We start from the raw sequence: 23042 nt of genomic DNA on the forward strand, positions 1-23042 counted from the left end.
CTATCTCATTGAAAACAAATAATCATATTTTTAAGTAATTGGAAACACATATCAGATGTGTGTGAATAAAGTGTATTTCTTTCCAACCAGCAGACAGCAGTGAGGAATTTTTACTATTTGGCCAATTCCAAATTCCTCTGAGTCAGAGAGTACAAAGTTTTAGTTATGCAGGATGGTAAGAGTTCCATGTGTAGGTGTAGCATGGCACCTATATTCCCTAGTACTATTGCTAACTTAAAATTTGCCAGGAGGGTAGATCTTATGTTAAGTGTTCTTATCTCTCTCTCTCACATACACACATACACAAAGAGAATGGAAAGAAACTCTTGGAGGTGATGGATATATTTATGGTGTAAATTTGGTGATGGTAAGCCAGGCACAGTGGCTCACGCCTGTAATCCTAGCACTCTGGGAGGCCAAGGCAGGTGGATTGCCTGAGCTCATGTATTCAAGACCAGTCTGAGCAAGAGCAAGACCCCGTCTCTAAAAAAATAGCTGGGCGTTGTAGCAGGTGCCTGTAGTCCTATCGGGAGTCTGAGGCAAGAGAATCATTTGAGCCTGACAGTTTGAGGTTGCTGTGAGCTGTGACACCACAGTACTCTACTGAGGGCAACAAAGTGAAACTCTGTCTCAAAAAATAAAGTTTGGTGATGGTTTCATGGGTGTCCTTGCCCCCAAGCTCATCAAGTTGTACACATGAAATACCTACAGCTTTTTGTATGTCAAGCAGGTCTCAAAAAGTAGTCTTTTGTTTTGTTTTGTTTTGTTTTTTAGCGGTGTGTTGTTAGTTGGTTGGTTGGATTTGAGACAGAGTCTTGCTCCGTTGCCCAGGCTGGAGTGCAGTGGCATCATTACATCTCCCTGCAACCTCAAATTCCTGGACTCAGGTGATCCTCCTGCCTCAGCTTCTGAAGTGGCTGGGACTGTAGGCACACACCACCACAGCTGGCTAATTTTTCTGTATTTGTAGAGACGGAGTCTCGCTCTTGCTCAGGCTGTTCTCAACTCCTGGCCTCGAGTAATCTTCCCATCTCAGCCCCCCAGAGTGTTAGTGAGCCACCACACCTGGCCTCAAAAAATAATTTTAAAGAGAAATGAATAAAAATAATACATTGCATAAAGAAGATTTTAAAAAAGCTACATGAAAGCCCATTTTCTATTTCCCATACTGCAATTGGTGTTGATGGAATTGACCTTTACTATAGGAAAGCAGTTGCAGTAACTGGATTTGTGGAAGGACCACAACAAGGTCATTATGCTCATTCAAGGAGGTAGACTAAGGAGAAAGCCTATTTAGAAGAAGTGTGCAAATAACATTTTTAACATTATTAAGTTTTTTTTAATTGCATGGGAAAATTAATATCACTAAAATTGTTTATCATACAGATGAGACTCTTTCATTCTCTAAGAATTGGCAGGTAAGTCTCCAGGAAGGAAAAAGATCCTTTTATTTTATTATCTACACCACCTTTCCAAAAACGCACACTAGGCAGTTCTATGGCTTAGCCTACAGTCCGCACATGGTGTGTCTGCTTGAAAGCTGGAAAGTCCCACTTGTTATTTACTGCTTTGTCATTTATTGTAATGATGGCTGACTGTACTTTCTTTGCGGCTTACTGTTCAGAAATGGAGAAATGAAATTAATTTAGCTAAGTTTCTCAAAGTGGTTGAATCCTTCCTTTGGTTCTACCAAGAAAGATTAATAGTGAGGAATGAGGGTTGCTTGTTTTTCTTTTTCATCTTTGAAAGATGATAAAACATTCAGAGCAATGGAAATGGGGAAGAGATAGAATAGCTTCAGCCTACCTTCTTTCAATCCATCTTAAACTCTGCTTCCAGAGCAATTTTTCTGATTATCAATTTTAACTGTGCCATTTGACAACCCCAAATATTTCTAGGGTTCTTTATTTCCTACCTATGTTTTCAGAACTGCCCCACCACTACCACTTCCTCTGTCTCTCCTCCCTATCTATGTCCGGGGTCTGTGGAAAGTTTGTTTTGTTTTGTTTCACTGGGCTCCCTCCTACTTTCCTCATTTCTATGAGCAGTTTTCATTTCTGCTGACCTCTGCCCATCAGGGCTGTACTTCTAACTGGCCTTCTCCTCTTCCCACCTCACATCACATTGTTCAACACTTAACAAGAAAAAGAAAGACTTCACTCAAGCATGCTCCTTGCCCCAGTTCCGGTTTATCTCAACCAAATTCCTATAGCAATGGCCAATTCCATCAATACCAGTTGAACTGTGGAAAATATGGAGGGAGTTCCACATGGCTGTTTTTTTACAGTGATCTTCTTTACATGTTAAGACCTGGATGATAGATGATGATTTTCTAAGGGGGCCAACAAGATATGATCCAGATGTAGGTTTCACAATCTGATTGGATACCGGAGCGCAGAGCACATAAGGATAAGACATTTTGTGTTGCTTTCTATGGTTTCCTATGCTCCGTTCCTAGCTCGTAGAAACAAAAGCCATGGCTTACATCATCTAAATCTAACTGATCGCTGGGGACCCAGGAAAGACCTGTTGAATTGATAGGCTAGATGATGTAGACGTGGAGGGGAAGAGGAGATGTTTTAGAGTCTGAAACCAAGACCCGTGATTCTCTTAGATGGAGAAACTGTTCATGCAGTCAGTAGCGCATCAAAGGTGGACACTTCCAAGTCCAGGCTTTTGTTGGGTACACCTGTGAAATTGATTTAAAAGCTGCAGAATATTTTCACATAAAAACAGCCAACAAATGTTGGAGGATTCGTGTCCAAATAAACCTCCCTGGCAGGACAAGCAGTGCTGCTGAGAGGAAGCATCTGGCTGCCCATCACACCTTGAAAGATGAACAGGGCGGGCCTACTGCTCCCTTCAAAGGCAGGAAAGGTTAGTGCTCTGGGAAAATGGAGCCCAGTGGGAATTTCAAACACATGTGTGGCCCTTCCAGCTTGTAGGTCATTATTAACTATTCTTACCCTAAATGGCCATGACACATAATCTCTTTCCTAATTGTATTGTTTTACCTGCTATCACAAGACCGTAACTTTTTAGACATTCAGGTGAGATTAAGGGAGGAGGTGGTGGAATAAGGCTTTTAAAATCTTTGATTACTTCAGAAAACATAATTGCTTACTTTACCAGGAAGTTGGTGTTTTGTTTTGTTTTGTTTTCTACCGATGCCAAAAGGGGATTAATGAGTAGCGGCTGGGTTTGCCAGCTTTCTTTTGATTTCAGTTTATGTAATTAAGCAGTTCCCAGAATGACTTGAGGTTCTCACTCTACATCAAAACATGCTTCTCGAATGTGTTAGATTTGGAGGTCAGAAAAAATCCAAACTCACTGAATAGAGGGAGAAGAAGTGAAAGAAAAAAGTATCTTGCTTCTAAATACCCATAACGTGTACCCCCCACCAAAAAATGCTACTTATACTTTGGAAGTCGTGAACACTGAGCTGTATTGAGTAGAAAGCAGATTAAAACTCAAGTTCAAAGTGGGCTAAAATTAGAATAGCTCCAAGTGAGGTTAACAAGAGAAGTAACATGGGGAAACCAACTCTGGATTATGTTTGACTTTCTAGCAATCTGAGCCTCCTCCATAGTGGGTGCTCAAGAATTCAGGCTTTCTGCACCAGGACCCACTTTATCTCGGGCTCAGCTCTAGTCGCTGGTTGTACATGGTATAATAAGGAACTAAAGCAACAGAACCTTCTCTTCCCTAGATGCTCACCGAGAGAGAGAGTTGGATGAGCAGGTTTTTCTTGAGTGCTTATGTGGGTACAGAGTTTTTACCTAGTGTTAATTGGGGTTGCTAGGAAGAGTAAGATGTGTTCCTCAAAGAGCTGACCATCTCATTGGGAAGTGAAGACATCTATCCATGGAACAAGGCTGTAACCAAATCCTGGGTTGTTGCAGCAGTCAGATCCTCTGTGGCTGAAGTGTTCAGAGTGGGGCCCTATCCCCAGATTCTGCACACTACAGGCTCTCTGTAGCAGCCTGACTCACCTGTAGCTAGCAATAAAAATTTGCAGATATTTAATGTAAATATTAGACCACTCTTTGCTGCTTGTAACTCCCTTAATCTTTTTTTAGTTCTTCTATCTACATAGAGCTTGTTTTTATTTTTTTATGTTTACTGTTTTTTAGAGATGGGATCTCTGTTGCCCAGACTAGGGCGCAGAGGTATGATCATAGGTCACTGCAGTCTCCAGCTCCTGACTCAAGTGATCCTCTTACCTCAGCCTCCCAAGTAGCTGGAACTACAAGCGCATGCCACCACATCTGGCTAAAAATCTTTTTTTTTTCTTTAATTTTTAAATTTTTAGAGACTGGGTCTTACTGTGATATTGCCCAAGCTAGTCTCAAACTCCCAGGCTCAGGAGTTCCTCCCACCTCAGCCTCATGAGTAGCTGGGATTACAGGCATAGGCCACAGTGTTCAACCAGTGTTTGTTCTTTAAAGGGAATTATAGCAACTTTTTTTTTTTGTTAAATCATAGCTGTGTACATTAATGTAATCATGGGGTATAATGTGCTGGTTTTATATACAATTTGAAATATTTTCATCAAACTAGTTAACATTGCCTTCGCGACATTTTCTTGGTTATTGTGTTAAGACATTTATATTCTACATTTAGTAAATTTCACATATACCCTTGTAAGATGCACCGTAGGGGTGGGCCCACTGATTACCTGCCCTTCACCCATCCTCCCCCTGCCCCTTCCCTCCCTCTCCCCTTTCCCCATATTCTTGGGCTATAATTGGGTTATAGCTTTCATGTGAAAGCTATAAATTGGTTTCATAGTAGGGCTGAGTACATTGGATACTTTTTCTTCCATTCTTGAGATACTTTGCTAAGAAGAAAGGGCTCTAGCTCCATCCATATAAACATGAAAGAGATAAAGTCTCCATCTTTCTTTAAGGCTATAGCAGCATTTTTGTTTGTGTTAGTCTAATTCCCTTAAAAAAACAGCAGGCAGAATCACCAATAATTCCTGCCTTCATGAAGCATACAGACTACTGGGGTGGGGGCAGGGTGCATAAATAAATTACACAAATAAACCTCCACTGTGCTGAATGCTGCAACAAAACATAGCACAGAGTTGGGATGTGACTGTGCTTGAGAAGTCAGGAGCAGCTTCTTTGAAGAAGAGATGGCTGCACTGAAATCTGAAGGGTGAAGAGGGGTTAGATGAGGCAGGGGAAAGGAAAAAACATTGCCAGCAGAGGGAATAACAAATAAAGGCCCGGGAACAGAGGGAACAAGGAACAGACAGCTGGAAGAGAGACATCTTAGAAGATCACACAGGCTTCAAAGCAAGTTAAGGAGTTTTATGTGTATTCTAATAGCAGCAGGAAGCCTTTAAAAGAATTAGGCAGTAGAATGAGAGAAGGAAGGGAGTGGATTACAGTTAGATTCCCATTTTAGCAGGGTCCTTCCACCCATAGTGCGACCAGCATTTGAGGGGAGTGTGAATGATAAGGCTCTTGCAAGAATCTAAACAGGAAATGGTGGTTGCTTGGGCCAGAATGGTGGAGCTGGAGAGAAATAGACAACCATACCTGCAGGGGCATGAGGACCTGAATGTGCAGGTATGAAGGTAACAAGTACCAAGGGACAAACAGTAAAGCAACAGGCTTGGCGAGGGGGGTGATGGATGAGGGGGAGGAAAGTATGAAGAATGGCTTTGAGTTTCTACCGTGTAAAATTGGCTGAAGGGAGAAGGCTTTCCCTGAGAAAGGCAACTTTGGACAAGGACTAGTTCACTGAAGAAGATGATGGAGTCAGTTTTGGACATGTTAGATTTGATCCCTTTGAGGCACCTGGGGGGAAATGTCAGAACTGCAGTTAGACGAGTGGGTCTGGAGTGTGGAGCAGAGGTGCAGGGTGGAGCTAAGCTTGTGAGTCATCTGTCCAGAGGTACCTTAGAATCTGTGTGTAGATGAGCTCCCTCAGCAGGTACCACATGAGGAAGGGAGGGTCTAGAACCCAGCCTCGTGGGAGTCCAACACTTAATGGGCTGGAAAAAGAGAAGCCCACAGACAGTAGAAGAAATCCTGCCAGCAGCATAGGGAGAAAACCAGCCTTAAAGCCAAAGGAAATGGGTGCTTGTTGGAAGAGGAGGTGCTTGAGGAAGAAAGCTGCCGAGCTAGTGGTCAGAGAAAATGACGACATGATAATGACAAAAGTAACAGCTGTAATAACTGTTGCTAACAATAGTCATGGTCCATCTTTATGGAGCACCTATTTCGAGCCAGGTATTTTAACATATAATTTAATCCTCATGAGAGGTCTGTAAGGCAGGTCCTATTACTGTGTCATCCTCATTTTTACAGATCAGAAAACTGAGCGCAAAGGGATAAAGTCATTTGCAACCATGAAGTGGTAAATTCAGTGTGGGAACAGCCCCTGTTTTTTAAAACCAGTGTGTCCAGTGTTGGTAAAATAAAAAGCAGCCAGGGAAGGAGGGTGGAGAGGGGAGATGTTTCTCCTTTAGAGATGCGGATTTTTTTCAAACACAACCAAGGAAATATCCCATTGTTGCCAAAGTCCAAATCCAGGGCGACTGTGGAATGGGCACATCGGCAGCTGTCTCTGCCAGTGTGGTTCAGCTGGACTGGGGCAGTGTTAAATGAGTGACACAGCCATACTTCCCAGGTGAAAGGTCTGCCCCGAGTGATCTAGAGTAAAGGTTCTCAAAGTGTGGTCCCTGGACCGCAACATCAACATCACCCATCACCTGGGTACTACTTGGAGATGGAGATTTGCAGAGTCTACCTCTGATCTGCATCAGAAACTCCAGGTGAGGGGCCCAAGAATACAAATTTTAACAAGGCTCTGTGATTCTGGTATACAAGTCTGAGAACCCTCCTTCTTGGTGAAATCTTTGAAAAGACGAGGAGGAGATGGGAATATTTTATACTCCTTACATGGCACAGATGCAAAGATGCCTTGAGAGGAGCCAGATGGACGGGAGTCAGTAGTCCTCAACCCTCGCTACAGGTTGGAGTGACCTGAGGAGCTTTAACAACTCTCAGAGATTCTGATTGCACTGGGCTGGGGTTGGCCTGAACATCTGACTTTTGAAATGAGGATTTGAATGGAGAATGGATGATAGAATGGGTAGTTAGCAAGGAAACCCATGTATGATGAGTAAAAAATTGTACTCTGGGGAGAAAACAAGGCCAGGGTGAAAAAGAAGGGTGTGACAAATGGAAGAGAAGCTAGACCCTTTGTCAATACCAGTAAAGCTATGTAATGCTGGAGATAGTGGAGGCGGGGAGAAGGTTGTTTGAGTTAGTAGCAATTCTTAGCTATGGACTTTAAGAGAGGTCAGTAAGATGCTTTGTGAATAAAGAAGTATCATTAATTACTTCTACTTAGGTCTTTGTGGAAAAGAACATGCTCTCATCCCCCTGGAAGCACCCTGAGACTACCTATGTTAAGAATGTGCTCCGCCCCTCTGGGCTGTTACACACCTCACCCTTTACTGCATTATCTTTCCTCCCCCGCTGAGCTGCTCATGGGTTTTTCTGGCCCCTGACTGTGCTCACTCTTATCCCAAGTCCTGGCATTGGTTCTTGCCTCCTCTCCTGATTTTCTCTCAAGGCCTGTCTCCATCTAGAATCCTTCATGCCCCCAGGTCAGAGAGCTCCCTTTTCTCTGAATCCTACAGCAATGGGTATCTGTAATACCTTATCATTCTGAGGTTTCCCATCTCCACCCCTGGATTGTAAGCCCCTCAGGGCAGTGATGGCTTTATAATTCTTTGCACACTGCCTAGCACAATAGTCCCTTCACTAGGAGCTTAGGATAGTCAAGAAGCAGTAGAGTGAATTTCAGTCCATTCTCTCCACATCACCATGGATTGCAGATAAGAAAGGGCCATCTCCAGTGACGTGTGACTGTGGTTTAGCTGTTCTGAAGGCAGCCTTAAGGGGAGAATCCATAGAAATCCTAGCAGGGCATCCTCCAGCCTAAAAAGTGGCCCTCACAGAGAACAGTGGCCTCACAATCTCATTATTCCATGTTACAATGTATTGGTTACCTAGGATCATGCCTCAATAAATTATCGCAAACTTGATGGCTTATAACAACAGAAATTGAATATTCTCACAGTTCTAGAGGCCAGAACTACAGCATAATGGGACAAAGCTCAAGGCATCAGCCAGGCTGTTCTCACCCAGATATTCCTTTTCTTGCCTCTTCCTGCTTCTGGTGACCGCCAGCATTGTTTGGCTTGTGGCTACACCATTGTAATCCCTGCCTCTGTGGTTACTTGGCTACTTTCCCCTTTCTCAAGTCTCCCTGTACCTCCCTCTTATGAGGACAACTGTGATTGCATGTAAGGCCCACCCTGGTACTCCAGGGTAATCTCCTCTTCTCAACATCCTTAACTCAATCACATCTGCAAAATCACTTTTGCCATGTGTGGTGACATTCACACATTTCCAAGGTTAGGATCTGGATATCTGTTGGAGGACCTTCGTTCAGCCTACCATACATCCATGTGTAAAGTTAACTGGAGCCTCCAAAAGGACAGAGATGTGTCCAAGGCCACACTTCAAGTTGGTCACACAAGTCAAAAAGCCTGATCAATCTTAGGAGCCTTTTCCTAGAGCAAGATGATGCCTACGAAAGTAAGAGAAAGATATTGTAAAACAACTTTCCTTATGCTAATTCATGTGCTTTATCCTTTTGCCTTCATTCTGGATCGTGTGCTACCAGGATTTGTCCACCTTGGAGGCTTTTCCCACTGGAGTCCTTGTGTTACACTGGGCTCACACAATGCTGGCCTGTGTGGGCAGCTGCAATAAAATGACCCAAATGGCATTTTCTTCTCTCCTTTCAGGACCGCCTCTTTTTCGTCATGGAGTATGTAAACGGCGGCGACCTCATGTTTCAGATTCAACGCTCCCGAAAATTCGATGAACCACGTTCACGGTTCTATGCCGCAGAGGTCACGTCAGCCCTCATGTTTCTCCACCAACATGGAGTCATCTACAGGTAGCCTCTTCTCTTCTCTTTTTCCTGCAGGCAACAAATAAAAATAAAAACTTGACTGGACATTTGAACTGACTTTAGCTTCTGCTCAAGTAGTCTCCTAGCAACCTACTTTAGATCAGTTGTTTGTTCCAATTTGTGTACAGAGAGCTTTCTTGGGGGCTGTTTATCACTGTGGATGTTGATATTTGAATGGCCCCGGGAGATTTGACCCACTGTTTGTGCCAGTTTTGATTTAAAGCTCAAGCAGGACATTTTAAAGGCTTGGCGCCAGGTGACCTTGGCTCGACCTTCATTTCTCTCTCTCCCCCACCCTCTTCCGTGAACACCAGGGCATTCTCTTTACTTTTTCCTTCTGTGCCACAAGCTTCCTCCCCTTCCCGATCTCTTGCCACTTCCTGAGTTTGTTTAGCTTAGTTGTCTCCAGCAGATAGAATCAGGGAAGGAGGAGTTGCTCGGGGGTCTGAGGGTTTATGATCTGGACTCGGGGGTGGGGAATGGGAACTAGACAATGTCTAACAGGAAGTGACTTTTTGAAGATTATCCAGTCCTTTATTACTGCGCAGTCCCCTTCCAAGAAACACACACAGGCACGCACACACACACACACACACACACACACACATTCACGTGCGCGCGCACGCTCATCTTCCAGTAACAGCAAGGCTATTTACGCAGGCTCTTCTGTGAAGTCAGGAATTCTGGGAGGAGTAAATATTTATAATTAGCAACAAGGACACTGAAGTTCCTTAAGGTTTTTTTCAGCAGCTTCCAATTTCTTTACTTGGTCTTTGCTTCTTCCTCCTTTTTTTTTTTTTAATTGGATAGAAGAGTTAGTAGCTGGCTTGGTTTAACCCAGAACTTTGTCACTCATCTAAACTTTACTAACCTGTCCTGGAAACAATGCCTTGGCTAAATGTTCTTCCGAGCTCTGGTCAACCCCACCCCCGGCTTTTCTTCCTTCTTCCAGCTCTTAGCTTCCCAAAGCAAGGGGGAAAAAGTAATCAGTAATTTCTGATAAATAAGCCCATACTTTTTTACCCTCTTATTCTTCATGAACTTAAAGGCTTCAAAGAGCATCTGCTATTTATCTGGCAGTTTCTGTGAGTCAAGAGTTCAAGCACAGTTTATCTAGGTCCTCTGTTCAGGGTCTCACGGGCTGCTATGGAGGGGACAGCCAGCCTGCATTCTCATCTCAAGTCTGGGCTTGTCCTCCATCCTCCTGTGCCTGCTGGCAGAGCTGTTTTCCTTGAGTCTTTAAAACTTGTGGGCAGGCTTCTTCAAGGCCAGCAGAGAGCAGGACTTTTCCACTTTGAGTCTCTTACTTTGGGGAAGGCCTGTACCGTACCTCTTTTCAATGGCTTTCATCAGGCTCACCCAAGGTAATGTCCCTTTTGACTGTTCCATAGTCAAATTATTAGAAGCCTTAATTATATCTGCAAAGTGCCTTTGCCATGTGATGTCACATAATTGCAGTAGTGATGTCAGTCGGCTTTGTTATATTCTGTTGGTTTAAGGTAAGTTGTAGGTTCTACCACATTCAAGGAAAGAGGATTATGGGATTGTACCAGGATGTGACTCCTTGGGGGGACACCATAGGTGGTATCTGCTACAGCCCAATACACCTTTCTCTTCTCATTTCCCACACACCTTGTTTTGAACCCACGAAGGTTCTTAACTTTCCCCAAACTCACCTGCTAATTCCCACCTTGGCTGTGGTCCTCTCTCTATACCTCCTCTGTCCAGCCCCGCAGCCTTGTGGGACACTGCCTGCCTGGTCCCAGCAGTCCATGTGAGACTTTCGGTTGCTACCACAGCTCACCTTGTGTTAGGATTAGACATCCAAGTGGTTTCTTCACTAAACTGCAAACTCTCTTAAGGGCCACTTCTTTTTTTGCTAAGCCCTCCATCTTCTTTTATTCTTATTTTGTGGTTCTTCTTGTTTTGTGCCTAGTAAATATGAGACTATGAGCCTTGACTTCAGTTAGTTTTAAACCATCCCCAAAGCAATTTACAAACCATGTTGCGATGAAGGAGTTGATGTGTGGAATGATCATACAACAGGACAGGGCATCTCTAGGTGCCAGTGACGAGAAGAAAAACTGCCATTCCTGATCCTCACCCTACCCCGATAGGGCGGGTAACAGCCATCCATGTTCCACTAACAGGATACAGAGACTCACCTTAAGTAACTTGTCCAAGGCCACACTTAGTAAATGACAGGCAGGGGAAATGTAACTGACTAACCTGTGCTATACTCCATAGCACTGATCAACCTGCCTTTTCAAGTCCAACTCCAAAGTCCTTATCTTCTCATTCTAAGTCCTCCAAAACCAAGCCTTCCCATGAGTCTCTGCTTCCCTAAATGATGCTTTCCTCTCAGTGACTGCTTTCTCTATGGCTTCTCTGAGCTCTTCTCTCTCTCCCCACCTCCCCCTCTCCCTTGACCATTCCCCCTCAATCTCTGTATCAGCTTAGCTGGCTCCTTCCCTCCCTGCCTTTCATCTTCTAAGCTGGTTTTCCCTAAGTCCTTCATCTCTCTTTAATCTAACCCTAAATACTCTCCCTGGGCAATTTCAATCTTCCCATCACTTCAAACAACTTCTCTGTGCCAGTGACTCACACATCTCTGTATCCAGCATCTCTCTCCATCCAGCCCCCAGTTATCCCCAATACCCTACACAGCTCTCTCCCTTAAATGTCTCCCCATCAGGGCTTGACTGTCAAGACCTCCTCCCCTCCTCCCTGGCTGTTTGTGGTAGTTGGCTGACTCAACCCGCTCACTGCCTTATGGTGTCCTGTGCCTCAATCCAGCCCCGCCCTGCATTGCTGCCCATTATTCTTCTAAAGCACAGACTGATTATCACACGCTGCCCTTCTTAGCACCCTTCAACTCTTATCAGATGCAGTCCAGACCTCTTTGGGCCCAGACACCCTCACAGCCTGGCCTTGGAGCTGCTGTGCTCAGCTCTGTGATCCGGGCAGTATAGAAGTCAAAGGCATGGCAGTGGGTGGGGAGGCAATCTGGCCTCACTCCCCTCACATGGATGGCTTCAGTCCGGAGAAGTGGATGCCTTTCTGTGCTTCTCAGAAAGACACCCTACATGCAAACAGGGCCTTGGCAGCCCCAGTCTTTTGATCCTTATCCTCTTCCCTTCCTTATACATACTTTCTTCCCCAAACACCATTCTCTTTCATCCCACTGAGCCTCCACTGTCCCTGAGATTTTGTTAATCTGTGTCTTGATCAGTGGTTCCTAGTTCATGTCTGTGGTCTGATGGCCTCAAAATCCCTGCTTTAAAATATATAGAGAGAGATTTTAGAACACTGGAGGAGCAGAAGTAGATAAGAGGATAGGAGAAAAAAGAGTGTCCCTGGGTTAGCTATTGCCGAAACTGGATGCTGGGTACATGAAGTTCACTATTCTCCCTACCTTTGGGTATGTTTTGCCATAATAATAATGATGATGGTGGAAAGATATAGACTCCAGGATAACACTCTGGAATGGAAGCTTTAGATTCAGTAAATCTGATATGAGTTTCAGGAATCTATTTTTTTTTTTTTTGAAGTGTTCTTTAGGCATTTGGGGATCAATTACAGCTTGAGAGAAATTCCATGCTTTTAGGACAGTGTCAAGTCCCGCAGCTCTGTGCAGCGTCCCCCCACCACGCCCAGCAGGCCGGCAGAGGAATCACACCTTACCTACTGGACCAGGCATCTCTGTACTGTGCCTTTAGCAGGTTCCCTTTGCTGACCTTGCATTTTTACTCATGACACCTATTCTGTGGTTGGGAACTCCACACAAGAGTGCTTCCACGGTCAGTCTGAGCCCATGCTGTACTTGTAGTGGGTAATCAATGCACACTTGCCCTGTATTGCTCCTGAGTTTTCCAATCCACTGGGTTGCTGCTTCACAGGTGTGTATTTCTTAAAATTCTCTGTTTGAAATATTCCTAATGCACTACACAATTTTTTTCTTTCATCCTAAAAGGCACCCCACTTCTTCTTTTATGACTTTGTGGGGACCGTGTGGTCTGTGTTTCCCATGCTGGTTTGTTTCAGGCTGCCAGCAGCTGGGCGCTGTGGGGCCACCTATGTGAGGCTGACAGAGAGGCTGTGTGTGTCCTTATCTGCTTACTTGTAGATATTCTGAAGCCAGGCAGAAGTACCATTTTGTGTGACATTTGTGTGATAGAGATTTATCTGGGAGAATGACAAGGCCAAGTTTGGGAGGATGAATCTCATTACTGAAGCTGAGATTGTATTTTCCAGCTTTCTTGTTGGAATTGATATGCAAACTAATTACTCGATTGGCCAGAGTCCAAGAAATAAAAGAAGTCATTTTTCTGGCTGGTGGCTTACACTTGAAAGAGAGCCCAAGCTGCTAGGAATAGCCACCTTTTCCTTGGGTCCCTCTTAGGGTCAGGTTCCCTACCCCAGGCCGCACAGGGCACTGTCTCTGTGTCCCCTCCTCTGTGTCGCACTCCTTTGTGTGTGATAGTGGAAGAATACATTTGATTATCCATTTGCACTCTTCCAAACTATGGCTTTTAAAATCCTCACAGCGATACACACACACACACTTACACGGTGACAGGTGGGAGCTGTGCAGGGCAAGTTGTCTGTGCAAAGTTGACTTGGGGAACTTTCTCCTCCACTCCAAGCTCAGTGCGCATGCATGTTATTCAAATTTTGAATCTTTCTTCTTTCAGAATAAGGGTGTATGAGTGGGCTCTGTGATGTGCAGAGAATGCTCCTCTGGCCATGGGTCAGGAAGGAGAGATTTTGTGATCTTAGCAAGGGAGCTGGGGGCCCAGAGAAGAGAGCTGCAGGTGTGGCAGACAGGAATATATCTTCTTATTCTTTACAATCCAGAAGCCAGGAGCACTTCTGAGGGTGGTGAAGAATGTAGATTTCACAGGCCTACCCAAGGGCTTCATGCCTCAATGTCCTCCGCTGTAAGGGGGGAATAGTGGTTGTACCCAGCTCACAAAATTACAAGGATTCAATGAGTTAATAGGTCTAAATAATTTTGAATGGTATCTGCCACACAGCAAATCCTCACTAAATGTTACCTTATCTATTATACTTTGATTTGACTTTTATTAAGATATGTTGAAAGAACAATGATGATCCTTCATCCCGCCTGGGCTCCAAAGGTAATTCCCAGTCCTTCATCCCTTTTTAAGCATTTTTTTTTTAAATTCTAAAAGTAGGAAAAATAAAACTTTAAGCAGTAAATAAAGGTATAAAATCAATTTCCTATGGAAACCCCAGGGTCCATCAATTCATGAATGGATGAACAAAACGGGATATATGTATACCATGGAATACTATTCAGCCATAAAGAAAGATGGTAATTTAGTATCTTTTATAACAACTTGGATGGAGTTAAGAGATCCTGCTCATAAGTGAAGTATCACAAGGATGGAAAAACAAACACCACATGTACTCAATACTGAAGTGGGAGTGGTTGATCAACAGGTCTGTGCTCATATGGAAGCAAAACTCAGTGAAATTTAAGAGGGTAGTGGGGGCGGGGGAAAGGGATGGGCCAATTCCACCCAACAGGTACGTACATTGTCCACTTCTGGGCGATGGGCACAACTATAACTTTGACTTAAAATATACAAAAGCAAACTATGTGACCCATAGTACTGCCATAATATTCTGAAATAAATTGTAAAAAAGAAAGCTAGGAAAAAAGTCAGTTTCCCTTCACCAACCTCATAGCTACACAAGGGTAAAACAGTTTCTGGAGGATCTGCTGAGGAATCTTCTGGAGCTCTTTGTGGCTAGTTTCCAATTGTGAAATTCAGGTAATACCTGCCACATCTCCTCTGTAAGGTAGTGGAGAGTGGTTGTTGTAAGTCAGACTATGGTAGGGGATGTGAAAATAAGTAAGAAATGGCAAGACGTTTTATGTGATATATTATGAATAATTAACATGTCATTTCAAACAGTAAAGTTTGGTCCACCAAAGGAGGTTGTAAGTTGGAAACCTCTCCTGATGCTTGAGTTCTCTAGGCCTTTGGGCCCTTGTTGAGCCCTTCCCATCACTCCCCGAGAACAGTCATCCCCTGTGCCTGTCCTACGCCTGGCACCAGAATTGGGCAATGGTAAAATGAGAGGAGAGAGAGGGTACCTCTGCCGAGCTCACAGGAGGTGCTCACAAAAGGCTTTCCTCGTTGACCATGGTGCTTATAAAAAGTCAAATAAGAATTAAAAGCAAGGAACAAAGACTTAGTGAAGACTTCAGTGCACCTTATAAACCTGTCTTAAGTGTGTTGTTCTCTCCAGAGCTAGGAACGGGGCCCAAAATGAGAGGCTTAGCAGGAGTTTTCCTAGAAGGGGCCAGGGGGATGTACAAGTACTAAGGTGCATGGCTGTGCTCTCCACCTGGGCCTACCCAGAAAACACACGCCAAGTTGTGATAGAAAATCCACAGTTAGGGATTTCTTGACTTGATGGAGGACTCTGGTTAAACCTGCACTAATAACTGGAAGATCTAATGTTTACTCCTATCTCCTTTTGATATGTTATCAAGTTGTTTAACCTGAGATAAAGCAGAAGAGGAGTAGGAGGCAGGGTGATCCCCTCCTTTTGCCCTGCCAGTCCTTTAGAACCCAGCCCTTAGAAAGTCACTTGGGTCCTTGAAGATTGTTTTTCCCACAGAGCATTATTCTTGGTCATCAGTGCTCCCCTCCTCCAATATAGAAAATGGCATTTTAACATAACACTCACGACATCGTAAGGGCTGAGATTCTAATGGGAGGATACCAACTACTGTGGCAGGAATCACAAGTGAATGTTAAATTAGGGAGGTTTCTGGGAACTATGACCTCACCCCTCTGACTTACAAATGGCAGAGCTTGGAGATTAAAGTTGGGTAGTAACTTGCCCAAGTTCACACAGTGAGAGATAAAGCTTAGATGTTATTTTAATCAAAGATACATATATAGATAAAGAGTTAAGGGTGTTTAGAGGAATAAAAAGTATTTATTTGCCCTCCCTCTTCCCAGTTACCCTGTTTGAAAATGCAACCATCAACTCTTGCATCTCATTCTTTGGGTCTGGACCTCTGTATTTCTAAATAACATTTTTTTTTGTTACTTTAAAAAGAACATTTGACATATTATCTAGTGATTTTCCACTATGGAAGATGAAGATTTAGTTCTGTCTCCCACCTACTTACTAACCATCTTCCCAACCTCCCCAGCCTATTGTCCTCTCAATATACTTCACTGTAATTTGTGTTAAATGAATATTTATATAGTCTACACTCATCACGACTGAGAAATACTATGCTGTCAGGTAGTATGCATTCATTGCTTTTTCTTTCCTATACTTGTGTTTGTTTTCCCTAGGTTAATAGCTATCTCTTTGTTTTCTATGTACATGTGATTGATTCCGCCACCCACTCTCTAAGGATTGTGCATGTCTTAGATATTTAGATGCAGTCCTTATTCTATCAGTTTCGTGTTCTTGGATGAATTTCTCATGGGACCTCTGTGCCTGTCACTGAGCTGTCCCGAGGTCACCCTTCTCTGTCACCCTAAGCGTCCTCTCCCCACTATCCTAGTTGAAGCTCCTGTTTCTTGTAGCTCACGCCTGCCTCTGTCTTTGTATGCTCCATCCCTGTGGTGAAGCTCCTCCAGGAGTTTGGGGTATTAGAAGGAAAATTTCAAGGCCTTCCTTTTATATCTAAAAACCACCTTTATTTTACTCTCAGCCTCCTGGAAGAGTTTGGGCATAGACTCCGGACTGAACACCATTTCCACTTGATTTGAAGCCATTGTTTCATTGTTTTCCAGCTCACAGTGTTGCTGTTGAGAAGTCTGGAGCCATTTTGATTCTTGATCCTTTGTATGGATCCATTTCTTTTTTTTCCAGAAGCTCATTGAAATTTTCTGTCACCTCTATTCTGAAATTACCCAATGACGTGGTATATGGGTTTATTGCCGTTCATTGAACCAGGCCCTGGATAGATCTTTTCAATTTGGAAAATCAAGCCTGTGAGTTTTAGAAAATGTCCTACTTATTTCTTTAATGATTCCCTCTCTTAAACTGTCATCAGATATGGGACTCATCAGTGTGGGGTTCATTATAGACTAATCCAGCTGGCCACTTAGTTGGGAGATGTCTATCAAAATGTTTAGGCCTTTCCTCTTGACATGCTTAGATTACCTGGAAAGACTCTTCTAGAATCCTGTTCTGCCTAAAGTGAGAGGGCCTGGCAGCCAGAACCTCAGGAGCCAAGTGAAGGAAGAGGGTGGGAGGACGCAGCTTCCACGCGACATGATGTTCAGTTCTCCTGTTTCAGTCCTGTATTCTGATGCCCACGCCCAGTCTGGAAACCATGTTGCTTTCTCTAGAGAATAAACTATAAACTTTAGAGCACAGTGAAAAGGAGAATCTGACTTACAGTGGCTTCTCAGCCCCATCTTTTTATCTTATCCTTCTCCCCATCACCCTCATTGCCATAGGTAACTGTTACAGCCTCTGCCTGATTTGGTGGTAGGTGGTGGAATTCTGTGGGGCGAGTTTTATTCTTTCTCCATCACTGGTTCAGGACTCAGCTTTCTCGGGTCTACTGAGTGAGTGACCGCTCATCCATTTGCTTCCCAGCTTCCAAAATTGTGTTTCTTTCTTTGTTCCCCATATCTTCGTGGAAAGGAGAGAAAGGTAATTGTGGATGTTCAAAATCTACCCTCTTTATGCAAAAATCAATAACCACAATAACAACAGTAGCGGTAACAGCAGTAATAGCAAAATACTTATTCAGCCTTTGTTATAAGCTAGGGCCTCTTCTGAGCCCTTTGCATTTATTCTTTTAATCATCACACCAGCCCAGTGAGGTAGATACTGTTGTTATCCTCTTTCTAAAATGAGATCTTGCCATATCTCACTGCCATCCCTGCTACTGTTGGGTCACCTGGTCCCTGCTGCTGCAGCCATGGCTTTGTATGGGAAGCAAACTTGGATATTGGAGACAGAACAGAGTTTGGGGTCAGAGGACTGGGACTGAATCCTGTGTCTGTCTTGTCTTTGTTGTGTTTAGGGTAGAATAATTAAACTGTTTGAAATGTAGTTTCCTCATTGTATCGCTGGAATTATAACACACACCACTGGGGAGAGGGCATGAAAATTACATGAGAAAACATTTGCAGGCATGCTGAGTGCAATCTTTGGTACCTGGTAAGTTCCAGAAATATTGGCTGGATGCGTAGAAAGCCTACAGTTTGAGTCAGAGGGTGTGATAGGCTGAATTGCATCCTCCACAAATTTGTACATTGAAGCTTTAACCTCCAGTACCTCAGAATGTGACTATAATTAGAGACAAAGACTTTTGAGAGGGTAATTAAGGCAAAATGAGGTTATATGGATAGTCTCCAATTCACTGCAACTGGTGTCCTTATAGGTAAAGGAGATTGGGGGCAGCGCCTGTGGCTCAAGGAGTAGAGCGCCAGCCCCATATACTGGAGGTGGCAGGTTTAAACCTGGCCTGGGCCAAAAACTGCAAAAAAAAAAAAAAAAAAAAAAAGAAAAGGAGATTAGGATACAGGCAAGCAATCAGAGGGAGACTGGGTGAAGATACCAGAAGTCAGCGTCTGTCTGCAAGCCAGGGAGAAACCAATCCTGCCAGCACTTCTGTCTTGGATTTTGAGCCTTCACAACTGTGAGAAAACAAATTCCTGTTGTTTAGGTCACCCAATCTGTCGTTTTTGTTATGGTGGTTCTAGCAAATTTATACAGAGTACCCAGGCAAGTCCCAGTCTTGCTGCCTACTAAGTGGGAAGCCCTGGGCAGATGACATCATCTCTCTGAGCACAGTTTCTTCCTCTGTAAGATGGTGCTGCTAACAAAGGTTTAAAAAGACAGCAAGACCTGTGGACTGCAGAAGTTGTAAGTTAGATGAGCTACTGGACATAAAAATGGCCCTGGAGGCTATTTGAGGGCCACACCTGTGATGGTGGCGGTGCAGTGACGCCCCGGTTTGGTAGGAGCCAGTCAGTGGACGTGCCAGTCTGTGTCCCTTGTGCAAGTCTAGGGCCTGTTGATGGAAGGGCCCTGTTGTCATCACCAGGCAATATTCCATTTCAATAAATGTATATGACAGCAACCCGTGGGCTGGGACAGTTGACAGATGCGCTTGCATTGGAAAGCTACAAAATCTGACTTTGGTGCCTCAACCTCCCTGTCAGTCTCCCTTTGCAGTCGACCACCTTCATGGGCTCCCCACCACCCACTCCCTGCATGACCTGCTTTAGCAATGAAGCTGACTTTGAAAATGTATGTTTCGGTCCCTCTGCCATGTTGTATAACTGAAGGGCTTGACCCTTTAATAAAAGAATACTAAATACTAGCATGAATTTCTCAGGAGTAGTCACATTTTTAGGGGTCTAAATTTATCTTGTGAGTGAGATCATCTGTACCCTACACTGATGTCAGGCAACATTACCTGTTGGTGATAGTGGGGGCTGAAATCGTTGTGATGTGACAAAGGGGAAGGGAGGAGGGAGGAGAAACCAAGCTAGTTGGGATGAGAGCCAAGTTTACATTCCTCTGAGAAAGCCACCTTATTGCTGAGCAGTTCAGAAGTAGAATTCTGACTGCCATTGACATCAGAAGTTCAGAGCAAACAGGAAGTTTGGAACCAGAGGGAAATTCCTGATTAAATTTGTTTGAGTCTTTTAGTTAGTAATGTGTGTTCAAAGAAGAAATTCTCAAGGACCCTGTCATCTCATATGACTTGTATATTTCAGGGTACCTAGCATAGAACTAAGAATCCAAAAATAACTCTGGGACCCCTGGGCTCAAACTCTGCCTCTGCTTCCCACTAGAGGGTAGGGTTTGGGGCAAGGAACATCTCTCAACCTTGGTCTCTTCATGTGTAACATTACCTCCCCCACAGCGAAATTGCAAGAATCAAATGAATCAATAAAGGGAAAACAGTTACTCTGTTACAGAGTAAGCACACTGAACATTAGCTGCTATTAGTGGCCGAGTGCACAATTGGCAAGATTCACTTTGTACATCTCAGAAATCTCACCACGAATGTGTCCGGGCAGTCGGCAAATAGATGAAAACACCTCGTCTAGTTAGAGCCTTCCAAACAAGGGCTAACGTGAGGCATCATCACCTGTCCTGTGAAAGGGTCCTCGATATCTGTGTTTTACTTTTATTTTACAACTATGCTGTATTCTATAGAGAGCAGAGATCTCAGACCGAGTATTAATACAATATATTCAACAGCAGGGACTGAATTCTGCAACGGTTGGTCATGTGAGTTTTTTGTTTCTTCAATGCCTTTGGCTTATGATTGAGCTACTGAAAATGGGAACCATTTCAGCCAACAGTCGGTAAGCAGAGTCCTGTGTGGAACCCCAGGGCTGGTCTCTGGTGCCTCCCAGGTGGCTGGTTTTTCCCAGGTGATGGAGCCTGGAGAGGAGCCACCAGGGTACCACAGTGAGCGAGGCTGTGGGGACCACACTTAGTTGGCTTCTCTCGTTGAGGCAATAGGCCAAAGGATTGATACTGCTGTTGTTGCCACCTTCCCTCTCCTTCTGGCTCTCTTCTCTCACCATTCCTAGCTGATTAGGTCACATAAGGCTAGGAATTAGGGCACTGTCTTGCTCAGAACCCTACAGTGACTCTGTGTTATCTCCAGACAATATCCAGACTCTTCTGCCTCTCTCAAAGCCCTTCACAAGCTGAGCCTGTCCTTGGCTTCATCTCTGGGATTGTACACAGGTCTCTGTGTACCCTGCACGATAACCTTTGCTGTCTTCCCCGGGGCTTCTCCCACCAAGCTCCCTCTGAGTCACCTCTCCAGCCTCACATGGGTGCTTATTGGCAGACCTCTGACACACTCATACGCAACGTGCATGTGTTACCTAGATCCTGAGCATCAACAGTCACAACCCAGCACATTTCCACCCCGCAGTGCCTTTGCCTGGGAACACCATAGTCTTTCTGGAATAACACGCCTTTCGTTAACTCTTTCTCCTCTTGTAAGGTGCATTTTCAGCTCATTTTCCCTCACCCTTTCCAGCAAAGTTCAGTATTTCTTCCTCCTCTTAAGTCTGCATCTGCTTCATTATATTACAGCGCTTTTTATGTTACATTATGACCCTTTCTTGGTTGAATGATCCCATAGGGTTTCCACAGGTTTTATGATGAATTTTTGGTTGTACCCAGTGGCCCATGATTTCTTGACTGACCTATTCAAATTTATTTAAAAAACACTTCCAGGGAAGTGGGGGAATTTTGTGAACATATTTGGCCACAGGAGACATTTTCTAGTGAACTTGTTGCTGGACCTCTCCCTGGGCCTCCTTTCTGTGGGCACGGCCCCATTCCATATGTCTTGATCTTCACAGTGTTGGTTGATGAATTACTGAAGTGAAAGCAATACCAGGGCCAGAACTCTGATGAACTTGGCCTTAGGGAAATGATTTCTCCTCAGTTTCCCTACCCACAAAATATGAGGGCCGGATTGAATAATCCAGCTCTGTGATCTTAAGATTGTTTTGCTTAGGAGTGCCTTAAACAGATCCTGGAAATGAAATTCTAAAAATGCTGTCTCAAAATTACTTCAGTAAGGCTTAGGAGGGTAAGCCTGGACCTAAGTAGCAAGAATGCCCAGGTGCCCCCAAAGGAGAGTTTAGAGATCCTGGCCCACAATTCCTGCAATTCCTTGGAACTTGAGGCTTCCCTGGCAGGTAGTCCCATGTTCTGCTCTGTGTATATCAAGTCATGGTCTGTGCGTTCCTCCCCCCCCACCCCACGCCTCTAATTTACCCATTGTCATCCTCTTAATCAAAACAAATAGCTTTTGAGCTTCTGATGTTGCCAAGTTAAGTGTTTATCCCTCTGGTGAGCAGAGCTGCCTTGAGGGGGCTGTAACTGACCCTGTGAGCCAGAACTCCTGGCAGGGAGCAGGGGGTGGTTGCTTTGAAAGTCCTGGTCCTGTCAGGACTGAGAATCCCATGCCCATGCATCAATACTTTCTTGGAAGTGGTACAACTCTCTGATGAAATTCCCTCCCTTGTGAATCTGCTCATGCAAAAGCGTGTTTGAGAGGAGGATTTCAGTCTGAGTTTGTTCATCTGTTTTGCGGAGCAATCAAGAAAAAGTCTATTTGGAGACCAGTGTGTTTAAGCAGATGTTCATTTATTCAGTCGACAATTAAATTGTCGTTGGTGCACCAAGTACAGGCCTTCGAGACCCTGTAGTGGGGAGAAGAGGCACAGGCTCTGCCCTCTTGGCACTTGAATTTGGGCAGGGATGACAGACATTGAAACAAACTATAGCAATAGAAACCGATAAGAGATATGACAGTGAAGTTATAAGGTGCTGCCCAGGGAACACAGAGCCAGGGACACCTCAGCTAATATGGAGGAAGTCCAGGAAGGCCTTCTAGGGGAGGTGACCACTCCCAGAAAGGCACAATAGGATGAGTAGGAGTTGGCCAGAGTAAGAGGACATAGAAGAGGGGGGCCAAGGAATGGGAACAGGCTTGGTGCGGGGAGGGGGATACCAACTGGGTCTGTGGGTCTAAACAATTACTATGTCCTTGGGGCTCAATGCCCGGGGGTGGGGGGAGGATGGCCAGGAAGCCCACCCAGAGGGGCTGGTACATGACTGTAAGCACACGTGTATCGTGGGTTGTGTCGGGAGCATGTGGGAGCTGTGAAAGATGAGCCTGCTGTGTGATAGAATATCAGAAGTGCAAGAATATTTGAGAGGTTAGCTGCTCTAATTCCATCTTTTATATATGAATAAACTGAAATTACACTTTGTGACTTATCCAAGGTCACTTGATCTCAGTGACCCAGATGTTTTGGTGTTTTGATGATGTGTGCTGGTAAACTGGTTTTCAAAAGAGACTTCACAGCCTGACTTGTAGCATTTGAGGATTTCCATGATATAAATACTTCCCTCAGGGCCAATTTCAGGCTATCCACATTCGACAGCCAGCTCACAAAGTTTCTGAAGATTTAACAGTCTGTGCTAGTGAACCGGTGTGAGCAGCTGCAGCGCCCAGT

At 44.3% G+C, this 23042-nt stretch overlaps 1 protein-coding gene across 1 annotated transcript in view; it reads left to right on the forward strand.

Moving 5' to 3' along the window:
- The window catches only part of PRKCE (protein kinase C epsilon), a 324332-nt gene that overhangs the window by 227068 nt on the left and 74222 nt on the right, over positions 1-23042 (forward strand). Inside the window, exon 10 of the mRNA XM_023512137.1 lies at positions 8840-8994. Within this exon, the coding sequence (XP_023367905.1) occupies positions 8840-8994 (155 nt within the window). The remainder of the gene's footprint in view (positions 1-8839; positions 8995-23042) is intronic.

This window comes from Otolemur garnettii, unplaced genomic scaffold (assembly GCF_000181295.1).
Source record: "Otolemur garnettii isolate 467f Iridium unplaced genomic scaffold, OtoGar3 scaffold00024, whole genome shotgun sequence".
NCBI lineage: Eukaryota > Metazoa > Chordata > Mammalia > Primates > Galagidae > Otolemur > Otolemur garnettii.